General features: G+C 38.3%; 1 protein-coding gene across 2 annotated transcripts in view; it reads right to left on the reverse strand.

Annotated features, from left to right (window-relative positions):
- Positions 1-230: 230 nt before the first annotated feature.
- The window catches only part of LOC134804788 (SPARC-related modular calcium-binding protein 1), a 32,504-nt gene continuing 7,640 nt past the window's right edge, over positions 231-25,094 (reverse strand). The window contains exons 4-12 of one of the 2 annotated variants that reach the window (XM_063778029.1): positions 13,997-14,050; positions 13,036-13,235; positions 12,065-12,191; positions 10,386-10,454; positions 8,721-8,836; positions 5,681-5,873; positions 4,906-4,999; positions 4,360-4,616; positions 231-3,904 (exon numbers count right to left, since the gene is read on the reverse strand). In XM_063778029.1, the coding sequence (XP_063634099.1) occupies positions 3,828-3,904; positions 4,360-4,616; positions 4,906-4,999; positions 5,681-5,873; positions 8,721-8,836; positions 10,386-10,454; positions 12,065-12,191; positions 13,036-13,235; positions 13,997-14,050 (1,187 nt within the window). In that variant the 3' untranslated portion in view covers positions 231-3,827. Of the gene's footprint in view, positions 3,905-4,359; positions 4,617-4,905; positions 5,000-5,680; positions 5,874-8,720; positions 8,837-10,385; positions 10,488-12,064; positions 12,192-13,035; positions 13,236-13,996; positions 14,051-25,094 lie in introns of both variants that reach the window. The other variant, XM_063778028.1, reaches the window with a different exon arrangement.

The following is a 25,094-nucleotide window of genomic DNA, read 5'->3' on the forward strand; positions in this document are numbered from 1 at the left end:
TGCTACCATCTACCGTTCTCGTCGGTCCGTTTCCTTGTGCATAGTCGGATCTGCCATCTTGTGGGCTACCTCGGAATCATAAACGTCACAGTTTACGCCTCGCGCCAAAAATCTGACGGCTCCTATGCTGCCCTCTATAGTTCATGCACGGGCCTATGGGCCACCGCACAGCAACGCTGACAATGAGCACGTACGGCCAATCTAAATCGGTCATAAATAAAATCACATAGTCCAGTAGTTACATTATTCTCTTTATTCGGGAATAATATTAACAGAGAAAAATATCACATAGTTCTTTATTTAACACTGACTACTTAACATTATAAATACTTAGTTTATTTAATTTGCAAAAAATACAGCAATTTAGTACAAATAAGTAGATGCTTAGTTATTGTTATCATCGTGGAAGTACGAATTTTAGATAATATCTCACTAACAACACCTAAATACGCATTATATACATTCTGACATATGAAAAAGTTACCAGTATAATATAATAGACACCAAAAATGTACACATATTCCTATATTCTTCCGTAAATTATAGTGTACGTAAGAAATTAGAAACATTCTTAAATTTAGGGGTACCGTCACGTCTAAAAATATCGATAAGTACTTTACATACACGACCTTATTGCCGATATATTAAGATAGTGTATGTATAAGTGCCAAAAATATACCTATACCTATTTTTACCTATAGGCGTTATCCTCGACTCCGACCTAAATTTTCATGACCACATGTTGTCATTGGCGCGTGACTGCTACAAGAGGTTAGGGTTTGTAATCAGGAATTCTAGGGATTTTAATGACCCAGGTACCGTGAAGCTCCTGTACAGCGCCCTAGTGAGAAGCAAACTCGAGTCCGCCTCCGTTGTTTGGAACCCTTATGAGGCATCTTATGTCTTACTTCTGGAGAGAGTACAAAAGGTATTCTTACGGTTCCTCTATAAAAACATTTATGGGTACTATCCGTTCTTATGCCCAACCAAATTTTTGTTAGGAATACTACTGGGTTTCAACTCTCTGGAGGTAAGACGTAACTTTGCACTTCTCACAACATTTCACGTAACATTGCTTGCAGTATCCTGCGCGGGGAGTCGGACTGTATTGAGCTGGTGGGGCAACTAGTACGTCTGTACGTTCCTTCTCGGACCAGAATAGAGTTCAGACCTCGTGACCGTTGTCTCCTGGCAGTCCCGGCTTCGAGTACTGTATCACGTAGGAATTCCCCTCTGGTTCGTTCTTTGCTCCTTTTGAATGCGCTCCTCGCATCAGCCTCTCAGTGTGATATGTTTGCAAGCAGACTGGTGGCTGTGCGTGATGAATGTTTGAGGTTTTGTGAGAAGATGGATGCACGTCCTTCTACTGTTTAAAATGTGCTAATTATTTATGTTTAGATGTCAATAGGTATTGTAATTTGTGTTGAATTGTATACATATTGTATTCTTTTTCTTTAATTTTCTGTGTAGTTAGCAGTGGATTGGTATTTTTACTGTTATGCTGTTTAACTTGTTAGAAATAAATAAATAAAATAAATAAAATGTTTGGCACTTTGTCCGTAACCACAGAATAAATAATAGTACTACCGTACAGAAAGGAGACTTCTTACAAAACCGTTGTTTGACGGCGGTTTAGGGTCGAATCATGCTGCATTTTGCCTTTCTAATATATGGCGTTATCGCTTTCGGCTATTCAGGGTTGTCAAAATTCAAGCCATTATCTTATCTGTGACCGTGCACCTAAAGGGACGTCAAGTTGTGTCAACCCTAATAATTGCTCGTAGCAATGCCGGTAGTATAGTCTGTAGATTCGTAACAGACCCCGAACTGCTAACCCTTTGCCTATTGTTAAGTAAAACCACACTTGCTACTTACCTGCAAAAAAGGGTCTTAATTATTCTAATTGGCACCTGAGCGCGGGCTAGTCCAACGCTCAAAAAACCAGTGTAGGTGCGCTCTCCGATAACGCGCCTTCGTTACGCATCTCGATGACACATTTTAGACTGGTTCGACTCGCCAGCACTCAGTTACCGTAGAGAATTACACGACCCTTTTTTTACAGTTAGAGGCGGTTTTACTTAACAATAGGCAAAGGATTAGCGGGTCGGGTCCACTTACAAATCTACAGACTATACTATTAGTTATTCTGTGGCAATGCTGAGCCTAACGGAGCCGAGTTTGCCCGAAGGGAGGAGTTTCGCACCCCTGCCGTAACGATATTTTTAGACGTGACTGTATGAAAACTGAAACGAGTAGAATACTAATATTAATAACTATTTATGTACCTATGTAATGTGATGTAAATGTAAGTTTTGTCAAAAGATATATAAATATAAATATCTATACTCTAATATTTGATACAGTTACTGTATCTGGCTGGAAAAAGGCGCTTAGATTGCGTCTACTTTATTCGTACAATTGTTATGATCATGAATGTGGCAGTATTTTATGTGTCTAATACGATATTTCGTGCCAGATAAAGTTTATCCCTTTATTTATAACATGTTCCTTGTCCATGAAATCTACAGGTTAGTTACTATGGCGTTATATAATTTACCTATCCTACCTATCCAGATTATCCTTGGTAGCATATTTGATACGAGAATAATCTACCATCTTGCTCTACGCGCGAGGCAAATTTCGCGTGTGGCGTTTTTTAAAAGGGCATAAACGGATATAAAACCGTTCAATACATTGAAACAGACAATGTGCTTGGAAATATCTGGACATTCTTAACTCTATTCGTGCTATATAAGTAGCTACAGAGTGATTTCAGTACAGGTAGATTTCAGTAATACATATGCTAAATACTTTTATTACATTTAATAAACAAAATAATACTTCAGGTATAATGAAAAAATACCATGAAAATGTTTAACAGTAAAAAATCGTAAAAAATACTATAGCAGCTACATTACAATTGTAAGACAGTCCCGTCATTATTACTGGCACGATCAGACTCAAAATACTGTTTTTTGTATGTCCGTCTAGGTTCTTTTTTACTGGTTTAACATCCTTAGAACCGGAAAAGGAAAATTTTCGTCTTGTCATCTTCTTTATATCACCGATCAAGTGTGACGTGAAATAGGCATTATTGCCTCTTATTATAGGACATTATAAGAGCGTTTTCACATTGTCCGATCCGATATCGGATGTAGGATCCTACATCCGCGTAGTCAGGCCGCGGGGGCGCTCCCGGGCGCCGTCTTTAGCGGACACGCACACTACAACAAGCATTATGCCTACACATACGCAGTCAAACAAATATTATCGCCATTATCGGTCCGACTGCTGACGGGGGGCTCCGACATGGCTGAATTTATCGGAAGCGCCTTTCCAAAATCGGATGTCGGAAGGCGCCTATGACAAAAACAGCTGCAGGACAGTGCCATTGGCATTAAGTCCGCCTTTTTTGCGTTATTTATATTTTTTTAGTAATAATGATTTATTAAATGCCTAAATAATTACAGAGAAACACATATAACTTACATTTTACTTCCTTCCGACATCCGATATCGGATCGGACCATGTGAAAACGCTCTAAGCTAGGGTGCTACTCATCTCATCGCTGGCACCTACCGTCTAGTACTGTGTGCTTCAAAAAAAAACCGTAAGATGAAAAGGCTTGTAGGACTTGTGCCATGCCCGATAATTTCCCGGTCACGTCGAAGCCGTGTTCCAACGGCAAAATCACGTAGTTACTTATACCTATCTCAACATTGTCAAAAATTAAGCTGCGAAATAAGTGACTGTACATTGCGATTGTTTTTAAACACAAGCAACGCTAGCAACATTTACTGTAAAATCCATAGGCTGTTTCCTAAATATTAGTCATCTGCTTTCAGGATTGACTCAAGTGGGTTTGGTCCTTTTCTTCTAGAATTTGAAACTTTAGCTGGCTCCGCTGAAAAAAAAACAATATTATATATGACGTCTAGTAGAACTAGTTGAATAAAAAATCTGATTATTCATAGATTTTAGGGCCATGATAGATAATTGCTGACTGTATGTAGTAAAGAGAATTTGAAATAGAGAGTTACTGTCATGGTAAATTATGTAGCTACAGTACATTTTCTGCCATCTTTCGACAGACTATTAAAACTGTTAGAACGCCATTTGACTTTGATCATTATTCTTTCACTGATATGTGTTAACTTGTTAAATATTAATATTAACGCCATCTACTCGAGAATAGGCTGAAGGTCATGGCGCCATCGCTTTATTTTCTGTCGAAAGATGGCAGTAAATTTACAGTGGCTACATACTTTACTTTGACAATCCGTCTCTATGCAGTCTATTCTCTTTGGTATGTAGTTTGAAACATTAAAGGCCAGCTACTGACAGTTCATATATACTTACTCGTTTGGCTCAGTGGGAGTTGCGTGACCTCCAAGCAGGCCATCCACTCAGTTATGGTAATCTTGGAGTCGTGGTTGATGTCGCAGTAGCGGGGCAGCTTGCGCCCGCACCTCCGCAGCGGCTCCATGTTGGCGATCAGCTGGTGGAACGACTTCCACTCCCGTCGTTCCAGGGCTTTGTTTTTGTCCTTGTCTAGCATCACGTATGTCCATGTGGCTGCTTGCTCTTCTTTTGATGCCCCCCATTTTACAATTTCCCTGCGAATGTTTAACGTCAGATAAGCGGAGGACTACTTTGAGCGTAGCATCCTAATTATCCTAAAGCAGCGAGGCGTGGCAGTAAGACTTTGGTGTTCAAAGATTTTAAAATCGAAGTTAATATATGTAGCTCACTAAGGGCCACTTGCACCATTCACTAACCCCGGGTTAACCGGTTAAACCTGGAGTTACCATGGTTACCAATAAATTTGACACTGGGTTAACGGTTTAACCGCTTAACCCCGGGTTAATTGGATGGTGCAAGTGGGCCTAGTAGTTAATAGCTTACCCGGGCCCTGTTCCATTCGTAGTTGCCGTCATTTTAGTAATCAAAAATCTCATCAAGTCTCGCAGGAAGTTTGACTTCATTGGTTCAGGACAGCCTGAAAATAAACATAGACCAAACTATAATTAGCATTTTATAAGATTTTACTTGACTTCAGTGTAATTGTGGCCTGATTAAGTTTCTCGATGTTGAGTAATTAGACTACCTAATATGTATGTAGGTACATATTGGTAGATCTAGCGCTGAGAGACCGGCTAAGAACCAAGAACCACAAATATGTGTATTTCAAAGGTAAATGCAAGGGCATTGGGTTGGAGGCGGCAGACCGTTAGTGCTTTTCAGTGGATTTCGGGACGGACCTAGGTATGTATAACTTTGACAGTTCTGAGCAGTTCGCAATAGGTAATTTCATGCCATGGACAATCGAGACTGATCATCAGGTATCTTTAACACATTCAGTGCCGAAAATCGGGTATTTTATGATTTTGTTCTCAGGCCGGACGACCCGATAGTCGGGATCGTGGTACTACAGCTATATATGACTAAATTTTTGTAGCCTGGCGCGGATGTGAATAAATGTGTTAATGAGACCACGCCACAGGTATAGCGTAATAGTGTGTAACGTAACGCCATACGTTGCAGTTGACGGATGAGTCCGGTATGGGCTAGCCGGTGTCCTGCTGCAGGCACTACTACATGTAGGACTGCTACATTTACTACTAAATGTAGCACTACTACATCTAAACTAAGGCTACATATATATGATTATGATATGTACCTCTCATGGGGCTAGCGTGGTGCGGCGCGGCGTCGCAGTCCGGCCGCAGGTCCTTGACGGAGGAGCCCGGGATGGGCTTGCCGGTGTCCTGGTGCACGCACCAGCAGTACCCGGTGGAGCGGTAACACTGCGCCCGCGCGTATCGGCCATCCCCCGTACACTCAGGCACGTAAAGGGCCGCCGCGCCCGCTTTCTACACAAACAAACCCGATGTTTAGGTCATCAGCTACATTAACGTTTTGGTCGCCAATGACCGATATATCCGCACCAGGTCCAACGCCAAAGACTGATTAATCGGTCACATACCACAGAGCAACATAGACCTACGTGCATATGCATAAAGTTCAATTTTAGTTTTGACACTTCGATGACGTGGCGTCCGAGTGACAACTTTTGTGTTTGACACAGCGTCGAAAAGGTTAATAGTACATTATTGTCGAGGCTCGGAAGTAGCTACTTGCAGGCTGAGGATTCGTTTTAAACGGACGACCTTGGGAGTCCGTTTAATTGAATCCGAAGCCAGCAAGTAGCCTTCCAGCCGAGTCATATATAGTGCTTTTCTCAAAAATGGTGGAAGAAATATAAATATCATAGAAATATTTTACAAAAGCAACGTTGTTAAGTATATATTTTCACAGAAGAAAGCCCTTGCCGCCTTTTTATTTTTTTAATAAAAAAATAGAAGTGTATTTTTCTGCCGAAAATACGCCAACCTATTTGAGACAACTAAATAGTCGCGGCACTAATCATCTGTTTGGCTGTTCAAAGGGCCTGTGCCTTCAATTGATATGGCCATTTCAACTTTTAAAAAGTTTGGAACTCGACAAATAATGGAATTTGTATGCGACATTGCAGTCCCAAAATCGAGACTGCAATGTTTTTAACTTTTTAATTTTTGACTGACCATAAACTAAGCGCTTCGCGACCTATTTTTTAGACGGCAAAGTCGACTTTGCCGTCCATTTTTGAGAAAAAACATTTTGCAAGTGATACATTTTTAAGCTATGAAGTTCAATTCGCGGAAAGCCAGTACATCTATAATTGACGGTGCTCGGTTCCAATAATTGATATCCAAGGCTTGTTTTCCACCACCATGATAATTATATTAATTATTATATAATACAATAGCTGCTTAGTTCTATTTCGCAATGTGCTTTTTATGCTAAATATTAACCATCCATCTATCACGTACACGGGGACCCAACTAATTATCGGAAATTAAATTAATTATGTTATACAGTCCTATTAAATACCTAGGTCAAATTTTGCAGTACCTATTACCGTACCATGCTTAGGTTAATCTAAAGAAGAAAAAGATAGTACCTACAATGACAACGTAGGTATTACTACGCCGGTCGATCTACATTATAATAACAGATTCCATACTGACAAGTGACGATGAAAGACGTGTACGTGTTTAATATGTAACATACTGCCAGCATACTACTAATATAAATAAGTGTAAAAATATGCCACATTTGATTTATAGTAGGTAAGGTAAGGTGGGGTAAGACTAACATAGTTTATTTTGCTCGGGACAAGACTAACAGTATGAGGATTCCCTACAAGTGGTAGGGTTTAGAGTCACCCCGGTGATAGTCTTACCCCACCTTACTTTCTAATAATTAGTTAGCTATTTTAAACTAAAATTATATACTGCTCTGATGCAGGGCAACGATATACGACTTAAAGTAAATGAGAGTTAGACATGTTTTCGTGATTTTTTTCTAACAAGCCATCTTGGTTGGAGTCTGCCCTTGCGAATATAGTCCAGTTTCCAAGTGCTTTTTCATGGAATTTGCTCGTGATTTTAACGTGTTAAAAATAAATATAAAACTACAATTTGCGTTAGCCCCCCCTCCTCTTACGAATGTTGCTGTTAGTGCTACTCTTGTTGACGTCTTGTTACTGTAATTAAACCATGAGTTAGTACCACGCTGCATGATATTACTGTAAAAGGAGCGGCAGAAAACTTGGCCATTTATGTACTGACTTAGATGTAGGTAAATTATGTTTGTCATTAGTTCTATTAGTGGCGATCATTGAAACCACATTCATAGACGAACTCCCATAGACTGGACATTGTGATGCTGAAGTAAGAGAATAGTGGAGGACCGCTATTCGATACTAATGAGTAGGAGACTGAAAGTCTCCATTTTTCACTCTGGATATTGACGTTATATCAAATATTTTTACACAATTTGATGTAGATAGGTATGTTAACCATGGCTATGCCTCTTCGGTTGAATTTTTCGATTTTTGATTATAGAAAGAACATACAATACAAAATGTTAAAGGCTCATAACAAAAATCGAAAATCAATCGAACGAAGGCTAGTGCAAAAATAATTACTGTAATGTTAAATATCCAGAGAGGAAAAGGCGGTTGAACACGGTCATCCACTTTCCTCTTAAACGTAGGTTCACGATCACTGCACAATTGAAATTAGCTAATTATTATTAGCGCGGTGTGGTTAGCACGAATCGTTTTATATGCTATTTTTAGTGGCTAAATGGTCTGTGATCACATTATAATAAGAGTAATGGTGAGCCATATTAGGCCTGATAATTATGAGAGCGCGTGAACAGCTGTGATATCGTACTCTAACAAGTTCTTTAAGCCCTAACGAGTACTCGTATTTCGAGTCGCTAATATGATAATAATCGCTACGAGTGTTCAAAAAAATTTGTGTCAGTAAGGGGCCTAGTGAGGCGTAACGGGGCGGAAGGGAAGGTGCCTTGATGAAGGCCCCTTTCTTGATCAAAAACAATGAATATTATATTTAATATATCCCACAAGCCGCGGAAAAAAGCCGTGACATGACAACACTATAAAGGTAGCTTATAGGAAGAAGAGGAGAAGTTTTAGAAGGGTACCTAGCTACTTTGTAAGCATTTACATTATGTTCTCTGTTCTGGAGCTTGGCACAAAAAAGTTTGGGAACACATTTGGGGATTTGGGCAGTTATTTTTGCACCAATCCCAATCGACGAGCTGATGAATGCCACTCAGCTTGTTTTGTTCAGCTTACTTGTTCGTACCTGTTCGTCCAGGACGGCCTGTCGGTCCGTGAGGCAGTCGTTGGCCTCGTCTTCTCGGTGAGCCTCCGACTCGGAGCCGTCGGGCGCGAATGAGTGCCTGATGTTGCCCGGCAACACTGAAAAATACGGACACGTTTAACATTCCATTTGTATAAGAATTTTTACGGCGTTTTAAGTCAATGATTATTTTCGAAACATTTTATTGATCCATTGCCATGCCCGTTTAGACAAACACCGACAAAACGCGACACAACAGTAAGTATGACTTCAAGCCGGTTTCACGCAGCGTGTAACTAATAAATACAAGCTATAGTCTCCTCTCCTCCTCTCTTTGAAAGAGACGTCCGCATCTTTTACAAATTAATACAGGCTTTCGGAAACGGGGTTCTGAACACCAATACATCTACAAGTTGCAGATTTTTAGGTCTACACCGGTAACATAGATAAGATTTACAAGTTCTTGACTGAATAAATAAATCCAATTTGTGCTCAGATTGTTATCTGTACTCAGTTTATAAAATGATTGTCTTATTTATAAAGTGCTTTATACATACATACATACAATGTGATTGACTTTTCTGTAAATATTTATTTCAAAATATTTTCAATCGGGTGTAAGTATTTCTACAGCTGTCTATAAAACAGTGGTAGGGCGTCGCACTTTTACGTTGGACAATATGGAGCTACTTTTTCTTTCAGTAGAATAAAGGCACTGTATTGTCTGCCAGGTTACGGACCGGTCACACTGAAACTTGACGCAGTATATACGCGTTTTGTCATTATGTACATGCAGCGTAAGCGGTGCGATTATTTCTGAGCAGCGGTGCGATTATTCAAAAGTCACACGAATCTAGCCGCCGCCATATAATCGAAGTACGTTCTTATTTGAGAACGTCATTGAAAATAACATGAAATTTTACATGAACATTCAAGTAACATGTATCTATGATTGGTACTAGTTTTCGTTGCTAGAAATAGGGTATTTGACTGTATTTAAAATAACATATTTTACACCATGCATGAAATAAAGCACCAGAAAATTTATTAATTAACGTAGACGGCAGTTATTTTTAGACACAATTTCTATATTAAAACCCGTATAAAACTATAAAGAGTAGGTAATTTAATTGTGCCGTCACATGCTAGTGTTTCATATTAAATTCCATAGTTGCAAAATCGTTTTGACAGTTCGAAAAAAAAAATAGATTTGACTAGAAGTCAAATACCCAATTGTAATAAAAAGAAATTAGACAGGTAGAATTTTTACATACAAAATTTCTACTCGCTCTATTTGATTTGTATATATTGTATGTATTGTATGTGTACTAGTATCAGATAGATATATGTTACGTAAACGTTCATGCCAAACGTCATGTTACATGTAATTAAAGCAAAAAGCATGACGTTTTAGAGCCACACGACACTAGCATCTTTTGATCGCAGCTCCGCAGTTGCGCCGACGTTGCGTCGAGCAGCAGCCATAGAGTTGGTTACACGCCGATGCTCGGAAGACGCTAGTGTCAGGTAGCCCCAAAAATGAGAGCCTAACGTCGATTTTATGGAAGCGTCTTTTTAGCAGCGTAGCTTAGTGTAGGTACTCAAGGTAGTAATCGAGTTGAGGACGCCCCGCCACTGTTGGTAGAGTGGTGGTTCATAGTTCGTCACCTGCGCTCGGGTCCGGCGGCGGCTCCTCCTCCCCATAGTCGAGTTCCGGTTCCGGTCCGTTATCCTCGTCTGCGTTCAACAACATGAAGAAACGGAGAGAAACTATATATTATTATTATGTTTGCACAATAATTGGCGCAATTAAACATAAAAACAACCTTTAATCATTTACCTATATAATTTACACGATTATATTAACCTTTTAACCGCCATAGAATTTTTCATCGAGCGTGCTCGTATCGCCGGCGGTACGAAGTTACACGAAGTTTTGTCTTATTTATCAGACCGCGGCGAAATGAGCCCGAATTTGTTTGTCTTATATATCAGTCTACGGCGGTCAAAAGGTTAAATATGTGATTCAAATTATTCTTGTCACTCGTTGCTATGGTTACGCTCTCCTGGGTCACTTTATAAACCCAAGGGTTTCATGCCATTTTACATTTCGCGTAAAATCACCAAACATTTAGATATGTTAATAAAAAACTCAAAACAATGAAGTATACCAAAAGGACGTTTGAAGTCAAACATGCGTTTACAAGCATACTCTGTGTGTTATTGTCAATTGAGACCACAGTCCACACGAACACATTGACAGTTTTATTAATAACATTGATAAGGTTTTCCCACCACGCCCCATTAGAGGGATTGCTCATACGTTTGTTTGACAGCTGGGTAAGTCTTCGGGAGTGACTTGATTAAAAATAATTCTAGGAATTCCCACCAGTAATGCATGATTTAACGTAACCCTGAAGGCATGGGTTCAGTGATAAATATTTGTTTATTTACACGATTAAAGAGATAATTGGACTAGTATTAGATCAGATACTTCCACGGACTGACTCCGCATCACGAAGCATTAAAGCATGTAAAAAAGCATTGTACAACAAAAACCGTAGATACAGCCGGCTTCAGATATATCGGAGTGGCCCGGGTGCTCACAAATATCTGAAAACGCCTCTATTGTGAAGGTGCTAGAGTGCGTGTTCAGATATTTTTGAGCACCTCGGCCGCTCCGATGATATAAGGCCGAAGTGTTGATGGCGACTGCACAACTTAATTTTAATTGCCATTTGTCATTTATATAAGCAGGCACTAGTAATGATCAGATGACCAAAAATCCAACTAGTAGGTACTCCCACTAATTGTTTCTGCTCGTAAATTACTGAGTAATTACTGAGTAATTTACGAGCAGAAACGTTTATATATCGGTTTGTTTATTTATTCCACGCTACTGGTGAACCAGACATACAATAGTAAAGTATAAAACAAGGTTATAAAGGCAATTCATCTTCAATGCATATTATGCATAGGAAACGCTAGAACAATCTTTCAGTAACCGTCTTAAGTGGTGCTGAAACAGTTGGAATCTATCAGAAATATTCTTCTCAATAAATACGTGACTCAAATGCAGGATTAAGTAAGTTAGACAGTGTACTCAAAACTGGTAGCATTACGATTTACGGCACGATAAGTATAGTATGTCAAGGCATTTCCGTCAGTAGAAAAAAGGGGCAAATTTTAAAAAAATTGGCGCGAGCGGTTATACACCCATAGAAAAATAGAAATTTCGCGCCTTTTTCTACTGACAAAGTTGTTTGACCGACTATAATTATGTAAATATTTTTCGGTTAACCCATTGCGTGTTTTGGGACGTGGCGCGAAAACCTAAAGGCACTCACAATCCGGTGTGGGCGGCTCCGGGTTGTCGAGCAGGCAGGCGGCCCACTCCGTAGCCGCGATCTCGCCGTCGCCGTCGGCGTCGCAGCCGCGGGCCCAGGCGCGCGCGCAGCGCTTTGGCTTCACCAACTATACACAATTCGATTAGTGTACTTACACTACAGAGTGGACGCTCAAGCGGAGCTTTTCATTTTAAACAAATTCAAGCAGTCTCAGTGCACGTAGCTCTGATTACTTTGATGCTACCCGACCGGCGAGCCCTGCGCTGAACGCTGGACACTGAGGCCGTACACTTAGACCTTGGTCACCGGTTGATAATTAAACCATTACGTCTGCTACTTAAATCGTATAGTTTTAACCCTTCAAATTCTGTCAATTACAAATAGATTGCATACCTCCCTTTTTGGGGGGTATGCACGGTACGATCTCGTAGCTACTGGGCCAAATCAGCTTTGTTTGACCTTAGGAACAATCGTGCCAAGCGGCATCGCCTGAGTCAAAAGTGCATACTCACTGCACTCGCTTAGCTTACGAGCTCAATTTCAAAAAAATCAAAATATTGAAAGCCTTTATCTCGGAAACTATTCAATCTACAGAGACAATTCTAATCTCGTATTGTAGCAAATTTAGTCTTCTTTAAAAACGTCGAGACGCTACGGGAGATTGTCAAACGAAGGGTAACCGTGTGGAATGTGGAATTAGCAACTCTAGGAACCATTTGGAACAGCATTCATAATTTATCAAGAAATGTGTAGACATTACGCAAATCTTCTAGTCAATTATCCTAAACTCAGGAAGAAGTTTTCGTAATCATAATACTAGTAGGTACTATGTTGCGTAAAATTATGTACTATCAAAATGAAAAAGTCCCACCACACAAGAATATCTATAAGACGCATCGTATACGCAGTGAAGTATCTAATTTGAGTTTAAGCCATAATTTTACGTAGACTGTGCGCCACTTCAAACTTACTTTTTTGATGAGCCTCCTCAGCCCTCTGTACTCGGGCTTCTGCAAGGCCCCGCTCCTGTCGCGGTCAAGCTCCCCGAATTTCCAGTCAGCCACGGAGCGTGGTTCCATCGAGCCCGAGCCCGACCGAGCGCGCTCATACTCTACGCTGAATATCTTTATAAGATTCGCGTTGAATAACACCCGGTCTGATCGAGAACAACCTGTTAAATTGAGAGAGAAAATCATCAAAACCGCTGCAGTACAAAGTATGAGTTAAAGATATTTTTCAAGAGCTACAAGTGGCTACTTTAATTTCCTGTTATCTTTTATCGAAAACAATCAGTCTGTCCCGCATTTATTTATGCATCTGATTAGGGTATATGTCGGTATCGGTTACTTTATTAACATAGGTTAATATATTTTTAATTTATATGTTAATATAATAACACGTATTATGTATATGTTCGTCGAGTCCAAATTTGGTAGCAAACAAGCATACAGTCCGCGTGATTGTAAGCGGACTTGTATATATCGTTATATAGCTTTATTTTAATATGATTACATATTCGGACTTCAAGCTCCAACTGGCCCAGTCCTAGGTGTTTCAATTTCAAACATACCGCAGCAATACCCGTTAGGCCCACTTGCACCGTCCCACTAACCCGGAATTAAGCGGTTAAACCCTTAACCCAATGTCAAATTGTACTGGTAGGTAACCATGGTAACTCCAGGTTTAACCGGTTAACAGCGGGTTAGTGAATGGTGCAAGTGGCCCTTAGCGAATTTACTGGAGTTATTTTTTCAAAGCACTTCGTTTAGAATAAACAAATATTTTAACAAGTCTACTTAGATTAATATCTTATTAAAGACGCATTTGTCGTTGCTGATATCATGAGTCAAAATTGTCTATAGTTTAAATGATGTCCATTCACGGTCGACTTATTCGTATGCATCCGAAATGAGACCTTCATCTAGAACTCACTTCTTTTATTCCGCTGACCTCGGACCGATGACCGACGTCTGGTGTGCGATTTACCTGGGAACAAAACGGCCTGCGGTTAGTCAGGATCAATTTACGATCTTTGCGTATCGATTTAACATTTTAAATGTATAACGTCTTATTAATTTAGTTTTTTTACTGTGAATGGAAATCCTGTTGTTAAAGGAAGGTTTGCATAAATATTTATTGATTAATAGGTACAAGTTTGGAAAATATTGGGCAGTAATCGCACTAGTACATTCGCATTTGCACTTGCAGACAATGTATGAAATGCTATCATAATTATGCGTGCGCAAAGCGAGAGCAACGCGTCTCCGTTTAAGCGCGGGCAAAAATGCTTTTGTACGGCGGCCTGCTTGGCTGTCCGGTGTCAGGCTCTTCTTCTCTACATTGACAATTCACCGTAAAATGCTGGTCCAACAAGTAAACATTGACGCAATGTATCGTCTGTTGTTACTTATCGACCCAGAAATGGAGAGGAAATTGTCAGTGTCAGGTGTCAATTGTCCCCAGCACCTTATAGCAGAGACGCCACGAATATTCGGCAACTATTCGGTATTCGACCACTTTGCTGAACATTCGGTATTTGGCCAAATATTGCGTACTATTCAGCCGAATACCTATTACACCTACTTATGAAAAAAAAAACATAATTAATGGGTACCGCAAACCATAAGATTTACTAGCTATATTATGCCAATATTTACTATGCCAATAAACAATAAAAAGTAGCACTCTATTTTATGTAACTAGGTAGCTAGTTTTTACTAATTTGAAAGAAACGTTGTACTAGACAGAGACCTCTCATAAATTGTCACAAGTTTCTCGATCGGCCTTACAATTATAATGCCCCAAATAATAAAAACTAAATTAAAAATAAGAATGTTGCGACTTCTCACGATTTAACAGAATCACGCAAGCGATAATAAAATGCGTTTTTTATAATACAAATATGTAATTGATAAATTTATGAAAGTTATATGATAAGTGTTCCTAATTATTAAATACAGTTTGTGCATGCACGCTACCTACATATCTTCTCTAGGTATTTGTACGAGTATGCCATATGGCGAAGCATAACTGGTGGTGGTTGGTACTCGTATATATATGTAATTAATTAGAGGTAGGTAAATATTTAAGACCTACTGTTGTGTAAATTAATAACTTGGAATTTGTATTAGGCAGGTAGAGCAATACAGTTAAGTTGAATGAAGGCAACCGCACTATTAAGGGGATCGTGTATCGAGGTATAGGCGGCATGGATGCTCCTGTAGCGGCACATAGGAGGTAGTTATAGGTATAGCTACGGGAGTCGAGAGGCCGTCTGCCCAACCGGTCCACACGCTAGCAGTGATGTTAGTGCTGGGCTAAGTTGGTCGATACCGATACCTCTCACGGCGAATGTTGGTCCCTATGACAGTTCCTTCAAGCTTCTTTTGGTTGGGCGTAATACCTTAATTAATACCTTATTTTTAATACTTAAATGTTACATTTCTAAATATATTAATGTCCAAAAACGTATACAAACGTTTTACGTGACAGCTACTCTATATAAAATTAACTGTCAGGGACAACCATTTCATGCGAGAGAAGTAGTGTAGTAAATGAAGCAAGTTGTTGTATGGAGACCCATGCATTAATTTCTGAGTCGATGGAATTTAGCTAGGTTATTGTATAGCATGAGCCGAGACTAACATATAAATATCCAAAAAAAAAACACTCCTAAGTTAGGTAAAAACACAAATCTGATTATATATTGAACCGAGTAATTGCTCAGTCCAAAATTATTTTACAAAATAAGTTATTTGTATCAGTATGTGATACTAGAAAAAAATCTAAAAGTTTTGTCAAACATGACAATATTTTTTTATGATAATTCCTTTTTTTGCCGCTCACTTTCATCGGAAAATTGCTCTGTCATTTTTTTCTTCTTATATGATCTTAGAATATAATTTGGCGCAGTGGGTAAGAAAATCCAAAAAAAATGCGTACCCAAATGTATGTATTATAGAACTATTCAAAACTAAGAGTGGAAATTTTTTAGATTTTCATTTTGTAGGTATAAAACGGCAATAAAATGGCATTTAAGTGAAAAAATTAGACTGAGCAATTTTCCGGTCCAAGACACGCCAAAAAATTATATTTTATTAATACTGGGATTTCTGTTCTGTTATTTTTTTGATATTTCATATATTGTTGCAATACGTTACATGAATATGTCCGGTGAAGAAAGTTTGAACGGAGCATTTTTCCGTAAAAAGTTATTAACGATTTAAGACTTTAGGTATTTACTTTAATTTTATTATTATTATTCTTTGGAAATTTATACAATACTTTTTATTTATTGATACTTTATCATACTGTAAAGTTTTTTCTGGCTGAGTAATTACTGCGGGGTCCACTACCTTTATTTACTACACTAAAGTGGGAGTTTGGAATGTGTTTGGAATGGTGGGAATTCTATGTATTTTTCGGAAGGGTGTTAAGTGTTGTAAGCTTAACGTTAGTGCCTGTTTATCTGTATGATCCACTATAGGTACCTATCTCAAAAATGAATCCAAGTATTTGAATTTATTTTACTTTTAATTTAAAAATGGCTTACTGTCAAATGCCTTTTGTGACTTGTCTTCATCTTTCGTGAAAATATTACATACTTATTGCAATTTTACATAGTGGTGCTTCTAACTTCAGGGAACACAATCCAATATAATTAAATATCTATTTTTTTATGTTTAACCCTTCTTTGCATGATTTTTTCTTTTTGCCTGAAATGAATATATGTCACGTAATTGTTTGCTGAAACTGGGAAAAATAGTAAAAAAAATTTACATCGATTTTTACTGCAAAATCAGTGCTAGAAGTTGCATAGGCTAAATCATATTTATGTATATTTATGTAATATTCAGTAAGATATATATGAAAAATCGTACTACCATCAAAAAGGTACGCTATTTGTGATATATCTATGATTAAGTTTTTAAATATAAAACAATTACAAACCCCGAAAAAAACGCCCAATATCACATGTTAAAAATCATCAACATCTGGGTTTTTCCAAGTTTTCCGACATTTCGTCTCAAAGCAAATGTAATTTTTATTAATTAAAATACTGCGTAAATTTAAATATGAAATCGGTAAACGGATTAGTGTTGAAAGTTGACAGTCTTAAAAATAAATATCAATCACCTCCAAAAGTACCTTTAATTCATAGGACAATGTTATGATGGAAATTTCCACCACCATGCAAAGAAGGGTTAAGTAATATAATTGATAGGAACCAAGGTCCAAACTAGCGAAATTGTGGCGTGTGTTAACTGGATCATCGGCCACATATTACAACGATATGTTATTATAAGTCCTTCCAAATCTCTTCAATCAGGTTTCTATTACATAGTTACATTTACTTTGTATTTGAATCGCAATCGAAAAGTAAACTTAACAGATGTGTCCCATCACTAAGGCAAACCCAATGGTCGATAAAATAGGACAACAAAAAGGGATACAAAAAAATACCGAAATCGGGTTTCGTTAACGACCGGGCAGACTTGTTGGCGCCTGGCCCAAATGGTTTTCTGATTTCGCAGTGCAACACTACGCAAATTGAAGTTATTATTTTCAAACACCAGACATTGAATTTAGAAAGTAAATATTTGTTAAACAGACACATGATTATTTATGTACCTACATACATATATTTTGGGTACTTATTAAAATAATTGCTTTTCATTAAACACATTCGTTTTATATATTATACAGCGGATAATTAGATATATCGGCATACCTGGCTGTGATAAACGAACCGGATTGCCCTCGTCGATGAGAACATTTCGCAATTAAATTGCAGTTTAACTAAACAGGAATTAAGTAATGTTTTTATAATTGAATATTAGTAAGATAAACCTAATAGAACGCATAGAACGGCAGCCGGGCAGGTTATCCAGCAACTTACGGACCCGGCATCGACAAAGCATTCATTTAAAAAGATATTAGTGCGGCTTTTTTTCCAACGTCTTGGGACTATGAAGAGTCCTCACCCAAAAAAAGAGGAAAAAAACTTGACTCCATTGTATTTCGGCGTCAAGCTGTCTGCGGCGACCGCTGTTTCTAAGAACCCAACTTACAAGTGTTGTAGGCTCGCTGGTTTATAGTTCACATTATAATGCTGGGTAATATTAATGGAAGGACCAATCAGTTATACTTTCAAAGGTAAATTTGAATAAACCGACGCTCCGATTTACAGTTTAACTCTACAATGGAGCACGCTATATGTATGTACGAGTATATTTAGATTTGCGATAATTAATAGGAATAATAGGTATATTTTTTATTGCAAAAAATATACTACTACTAGGGTAACTAAGTAATATAATTACGAAGTTCTGCTGTTTTTAACGAATAATCACAAATCCTGAAACATTTGAGATTTCAACATCAGGCGTGTTGAGCCTTGTGCCCCGTTTGACTGACGAACATTTCAGCGAAATATCTACTTATAAATAAGTTTTTGGTAAAAATTTCATTTTTGGTACAAGCTTTTATCGCTGACTGTACTTTTCTTACGACAGACAACTAATACTCATCGAGACAATTTCTAAAAACCCCTAACACAATTAGGTTGCGTTGTTTCATCACAGAGTTCCTATGGCCACCTCCTGTCTCCATCATCAGATCAGTTCGACGGTACCATATTATTGTATTGTCATCAGAACTACATACAGCTGCGAATTTTCATGACGCTACGATCCTTGGAAGATGGTTAAATTAGTTACCTTAAATTCCATTACATAGTTAAATAGTTACATACAGGTCGACCTAATAAAAGCTTGTTAATGATGGTTATTTTTGCGTCCGCCGTGATCTTTCAGACGCATGGCGTTAATGTATGTATCATTTAAAATGTATGTATACATTTTAAAGTCAATACCCGCCTGAGCTTTAAAGCTTCGCATTCTTAATATGAATGTTTACGTTACCTTCCACTGACCCCGCCGAGCCGGCGGCGGCGGTCTTCGGACAACCGGGTGATTAGGTACAAAGGGGTTTTAAAGATCCTCATTAGTTTGGTGTCCAATACCGATATCATTAACATTAACGAAAAAGGTACATCTACTATATTATTGTTGTTTATTTACTTATATATAGCACTTGACTAAGCAGCTAAGCACTGTCAACCTGTTTAACATACACACCCTTTAAAATAAATTATACCTAACATAAGTATACAAATTGTGTCTTTCGTTCTAGATACTGTGGGAGTACACGATACTCCAATATGTAGGCTTGAATGAGATAAATTAATTAATAGAACACTTGATGAAATAACGGAAACATTAAAATTTTTATAATTTAAAATAATCTTCAAGAGTGGAGTTATAGATTCGCTACGATTTCTAGTAATCCTAACCATTTTATTTCTCAAAACAAAATTCGCTACGATTTGTGCTCACAAGTCCATACGTAGCTATGTAGGAGTAGTGCACTAAACAGTCGAGACGTTCTCTAGATTGAGATTACGGGATGACAAAACGTGGAGAGTAAAGAGTGGCGTATTCCTTGCAACGGGGTCAACACAAGTGGCAATAAATGTTTAATTGCTTGCTTGTGCAGGCTCCAGTGAGTAATGGGCGCCTGGCTTTAACCGCCATTAAGAGCCCTTTCGACGGACTATAAAGTGTTTCAAGTTATAAACCTAGATATTTTATCAATCTAGCTTGAATTACTGTCTGACTGACGGGCCACTTGTACCATTCACTAACCCGGGGTTAACCGGGAGTAACTTAGAGTTACCTTATCAGTACAGTTTGACACTGGGTTAACGGTTTAACCGGTTAACCCCGGGTTAGCGGGATGGTGCAAGTGGCGCGAATCAAAGCAATAAGGCGTAGGTACTGTCAGCATCAAATATATGACGACGAGAAGAATGGTCAAATATATAGGAACACATCCTTACTTTTATGGTAACAAAGATTTGGCTACTTTGGCCGTCTAACATCGGTACACCTATCCAAAATGTCGATTATACATCTGTAACATCTAATATAAAAGTTGAGGGAGACAAGACTGGAAAAATATGATTTATATTCTTACTCACCTTATTGTCAGGTCAATACTAGTAGGTAGGGTATGTTTTACTTTTATATTGTATAGGTTTGCCTATTTTGTTCTCATTGTTATAATCCCTTTTGTTTTGATCAGGTGTCATAAAATCTTGCTCCAAACCGGCAGTATAGTTTTTGCTCTCCAAAGCTATTCCTTGTAACCTATACGCCACAAAGTTCTGCCAAATGTAATTACCACTAGGCTTATAAATTTAATTAAAGTCAATAACGTGTTCTGCGGGTAGGGTTTAAGGCAACAGCATTTGGTCACATCGGGACTAGCCAATCAATGATGTGACGAGCTACCGGCACATTAAGTCACATCAATCATGCTCAGTTGGCAGAATGACTAGCGCCCGTGTGGGATAAGGTTGCGGTAAATAAGCCTTCTCAAAGCTTTTATACTTTAAAATTTTAATTTTGTTCCTGAATGTTTCTGCGTAAGCGTAAAATATATTAAGAGCGTTATTAGTTTTTTACATAATGATAACGAAGATGCAAGTTTGCTTCGTATTGGCGACATTTTCTCCAATACAAAATATGAAGCAAACTTGCATCGACAAAACGTATCGTTAGATATCGTTTTTCGAAACCTATTTAGTCTAAACAGCGGTTTTAATTTTAAAGATATCTCGTACTTGATAAAATGAAGCAAAGAAGATATTAATAATAAGAAAATGGAACGGTGAAATGTTGTAACGTAACGTGATACGCGTAAGTAAAATCCGTCGCAAGCGCGGCAAGCGTCCGCGCCAGTTAGCGTTAAGTCAGCGAAGGGCCTAACGTTTGTCAATTTTTTATGTAAGTATTTCATCCTTACATAATATTACTTCTTCTTTTTTTATGAGTTAATTAAATTTAAGTACCTTCGCCGTGCCGATTTGATAAGTGCGTATAAATACATTTAGTATAGAGGAACTGACCTAATGTAATAGCCCTCTTAAACTGTCTTGTGCCCAGTGTAAACTATTCTCAATCGGGGCAGCATTGACAGATGTCAGGCCACTCAGGCAAGCCATTTGCTGTAAACCTTAAAGCTCGCCTTTCTTGGGCGACAGCCAGCAGTAATCAGCCATCTATAGTGTTCCGCAATGACCAGTGTAACCTAAGAGCCATTTTATGAGTCAGTAAATCAAGAAACAATTCGCTTTGCAGCAGACCTGCAAAAACTGTTTTATTGCATTCCAGTGGCTTAATGAATATTCCATGCTTTGATCTTAATTGGAATTTAAGGTTACACAAATTAGATTTCAGGCCGTTATGGATGATGCTATAGACGTTAAAGTGACAATCAATACGAAAACGCGAAGTGTAGAATTCAGACCGACGTTGGAATTGTGTCAAGGTGAAAAGTTATTTCATATGTAGAACTAGCGACCCACCCTGGCTTCGCGCGGCACAAATTATACACCTAATCCTTCCTCAAGAATCACTCTATTGATAGGTGAAAATCGCAAGAAAATCCGTTCAGTAGTTTTTGAATTTATCGCGAACAAACAAACACAGAAACCGACAGACGCGGCGGGGCACTTTATTTTATAAGGTGTATTGATAGTTCCAATAGTTTTATTTCATACATTTTACTTGGTTTTGTTAAAGAATATGCTTAGTTAGACACGGAACAAAATTGAAATCCAATCGGATGAGTCAGGTCCTCGATTAAAGGCAAGTTTTTACGTACTCTACCTGGCTTTATTTTTATGCTGTGTTTATATTTTTTTTAACATCCTCAGTTTCACAGTAAAATTAGTCACTCACCAAACTAACCAAGAAATTTATTATTAAGCCGCCTCAGGTTTGCATACGTTGTTTTGTGTTTTTTTTTGTGGTAGAGTGGTGGTGCCCTTGTTTCCCTTTTTTTCTACATATAACATATAGGTATTAGAGTATTTATAGTTTACGGCCCTGACTTCGGCCGTTATTAATCTAGTAAAAGGAGTACCGGCACGTATGGAGGTCCAAGGGGGAGGCCTATGTTCAGCAGTGGACGTCTTATGGCTGAGATGATGATGATGATGAAAAGGAGTGTCTCATTCATTTGGCATGGATTTATTAAAAAAAAAACATCTACTGTTCATCAACCTCTACTGTTCGAAATAATACAAAATGCAACACGAACGGTAACTGAACGCTATAATATAATTATGATCAGATCCGAATGATCCGATCCAGACATAATTTACGCAAAGGAAAACTTGTATAGTAAGATTTTTTTCTACTCGTCGACTGTAAGTAATTCTTGAATTAAGATTTCGTATACCAAACTGCAATTGGGTACTTTTAATGTATGGGCTCCCCACTCAACTATAATATTAATTACGATACGGTTTAATCAACTATAATGAAGTTGACCAATCACAGCTCGCCGCCGTCAAGAGGATGAAACAAAACTATAGCTCAAATTAATTATATATTATAGGTTGTATAGTAGAAACAATTGCTTCATAAGTTAGAAACGCGCATGTGACACCCTTAATACAGCAACATCCATAGACTACGAAAACTACTTAGCGTTACTTGTTAGTCTCCATAGGCTACGCTAAAACCTGTCTAAAAATTGAATTTAGCGCGGAGCAAGTAAATACCAGGGCCTCATGAGCTACGAGAAGGTATCGTTGACCAACCGGCCGTGGGGTGCGGGGCGCGTACGAGTATGAAGGTATCGCGGCTACTCGCGTATCTTAGCTGTATACTTTTGGTTTGTTTACCTATATGATTCTACTAGTTTAAAGTACTCAGCAAGCTTCGTTGTCTAAACACGGTACTCGACTGAAAAGCTCTCCATTATATCACGATTGTATAAAATACTATTTACGGTGTCCGAATATCACTTAAGGGTTCTTCCTCCAATGCAACATCTTACACATTTCTAAATATTTATACACGGCGTGTGTTTATACATATTATGAGAATTTTTGTCCATCCCATTAAATATAAATAAATATATACCTATATGTATACAGTGTGGAAAGATATGTCGGGCCCTGGAGGGAAACTACCTTAAATCCTTAAGTTGGCTCATTTTACTTAAGGGAGACATTCCTTTATTTTTAAAAAGAAACAAAACTGCACTCAAAGATTTTTTTTAATTCGCTTGTCTCGACCGGGAATCGAACCGAGTAAAACTTCCAAAAAATAAACACTTGCTATTTTTTTCTACTAGTCGATACAGTTAATGTTAATGATAACATTTCTCCAAGAAACATTAGGTCTTACACTCGTCTGTCGTACAAAATATCCATAAAATCGAATATTTAGTACTCAAGTATATTTTTAGACAAGCAAAATTGAAGAAAAAAAGAAAAATCTTTGAATGCAGTTTTATTTCTTTAAAAAAATAAAGGAATGTCTCCTTTAAGTAAAATGAGCCAGCTTAAGGATTTAAGGTAGTTTCCCTCCAGGGCCCGACTTATCTTTCCACACTGTATATATGTATTTTAAGAATTCATTAAAGATGTAATTCGCAAGAAGCATATACATTTGGAATTTGCACTTTCATTGTAATTAGCCGATTATACTGGTAACCATGGTAACTCCAGGTTTAATAACCGGTTAACTCTGGGTTGGTAGGATGGTGCAAGTGGCGCTTAGTAGTAGTAGTAGTGGGTTCAAGCCCGTGCTCGTATGAACCGATGAGTTTTGCGGAACTTATAGATGTAACATATGTCATATCATAAATGACAAAAAAAAAATATTTACCAGTCGGGTTTCAAAGAAGGAAAGCATCGGACACCGAACTAATCCCAATAAAAGCCTAGTTTCCCCTCCGGGTAGGAATGTCAGATGGCAGTCGCTTTCGTAAAACCTAGTGCCTACACCAATTCATGGGATCAGTTGCCACAGCGGCCCCAGGCTCCCATGAGCAGTGGCAAAAAGGCCGGGACAAAGCTAGGAAGACGGTATTGAGACACTAAGGGGAAACCCTAGTGCCTCTACCTATACCCACTACAATTACTGGTTTTAGTAGAGGGTAAGATTTGGATGTACTTGTCCCATTACGTAAATTTTCCTATCAATCGTGGAAAATCCTCTCCCAGTACCTACATAACCAACTGCAGGCCTTTTATTTACAAGCTGGGGGCACTTGTAACGTGGAGGCACGGGCCCCACCTGACCTTAAATCACGTTCGAGTCAATAACCATGTAAAGAGGTGAATATGCGGGCTAAAGCCGCGTAAGGAAGTAGGCGATTAGAAGTGTCCGGGATCGTCGGGCGTCGGCCTGCGTAGGTAGACCCTTTGTCTGCATCTCAACCGATCTACATTCTAACAATGGATGTCTTCGGCCGAACACCCGAACACTAACATCTGATTTTCTAAGGATCACACAGACACAGAAAATCAAAAGTTATCGTTTCTGTCCTCAGTTAAGGATACTGCAGCCTGATTTCTCTTGTAACCGAAAACCAACAGTGATGTAGACACGCCTTTACTAAAATTTTGGCCAATCTTTTTAAAATCTGTCCTGTATTGCCTTAAGGTAAGTACAGTAAGGTAAGTCTAGCGAGTACGATACGATTTATTTTTTTACAATAGAGATTAAATAAATAGATAAAATGTTCTTCAGGTAATATATGACATGGCCCATAACCAATGTTAGATAACCGTGTTTGATCCAAATACCCATCGTATTTCCCAAATTGTACCTAAGTTGAAATCATAGGTTAATTTTTTTTTACTCAAGTTTAAGTTGTAGCCAAAATAACAAACAAGCCGATCGAGCACTGAATGGAATGTCGCAGCATTAAATCATACGCACAATGCATGACAATGACTTTCTAAGATATACAGTATAGTGATTTTAGAATTTATGCGCGTGTGAGTGCAGCGCTGTTGTCAACCTGTCACTATGATTAAGAATGAATAATTTGATTAACACTTAAAAAAATATTTTTGGTTGCTCAGATATCGATCCATCAAAAACATGAATAAGTATGTCGACACGATGATTACCTAAATCCCACACATTCATCAATATATTCT

Source organism: Cydia splendana, chromosome Z (assembly GCF_910591565.1).
Source record: "Cydia splendana chromosome Z, ilCydSple1.2, whole genome shotgun sequence".
Taxonomy (NCBI): domain Eukaryota; kingdom Metazoa; phylum Arthropoda; class Insecta; order Lepidoptera; family Tortricidae; genus Cydia; species Cydia splendana.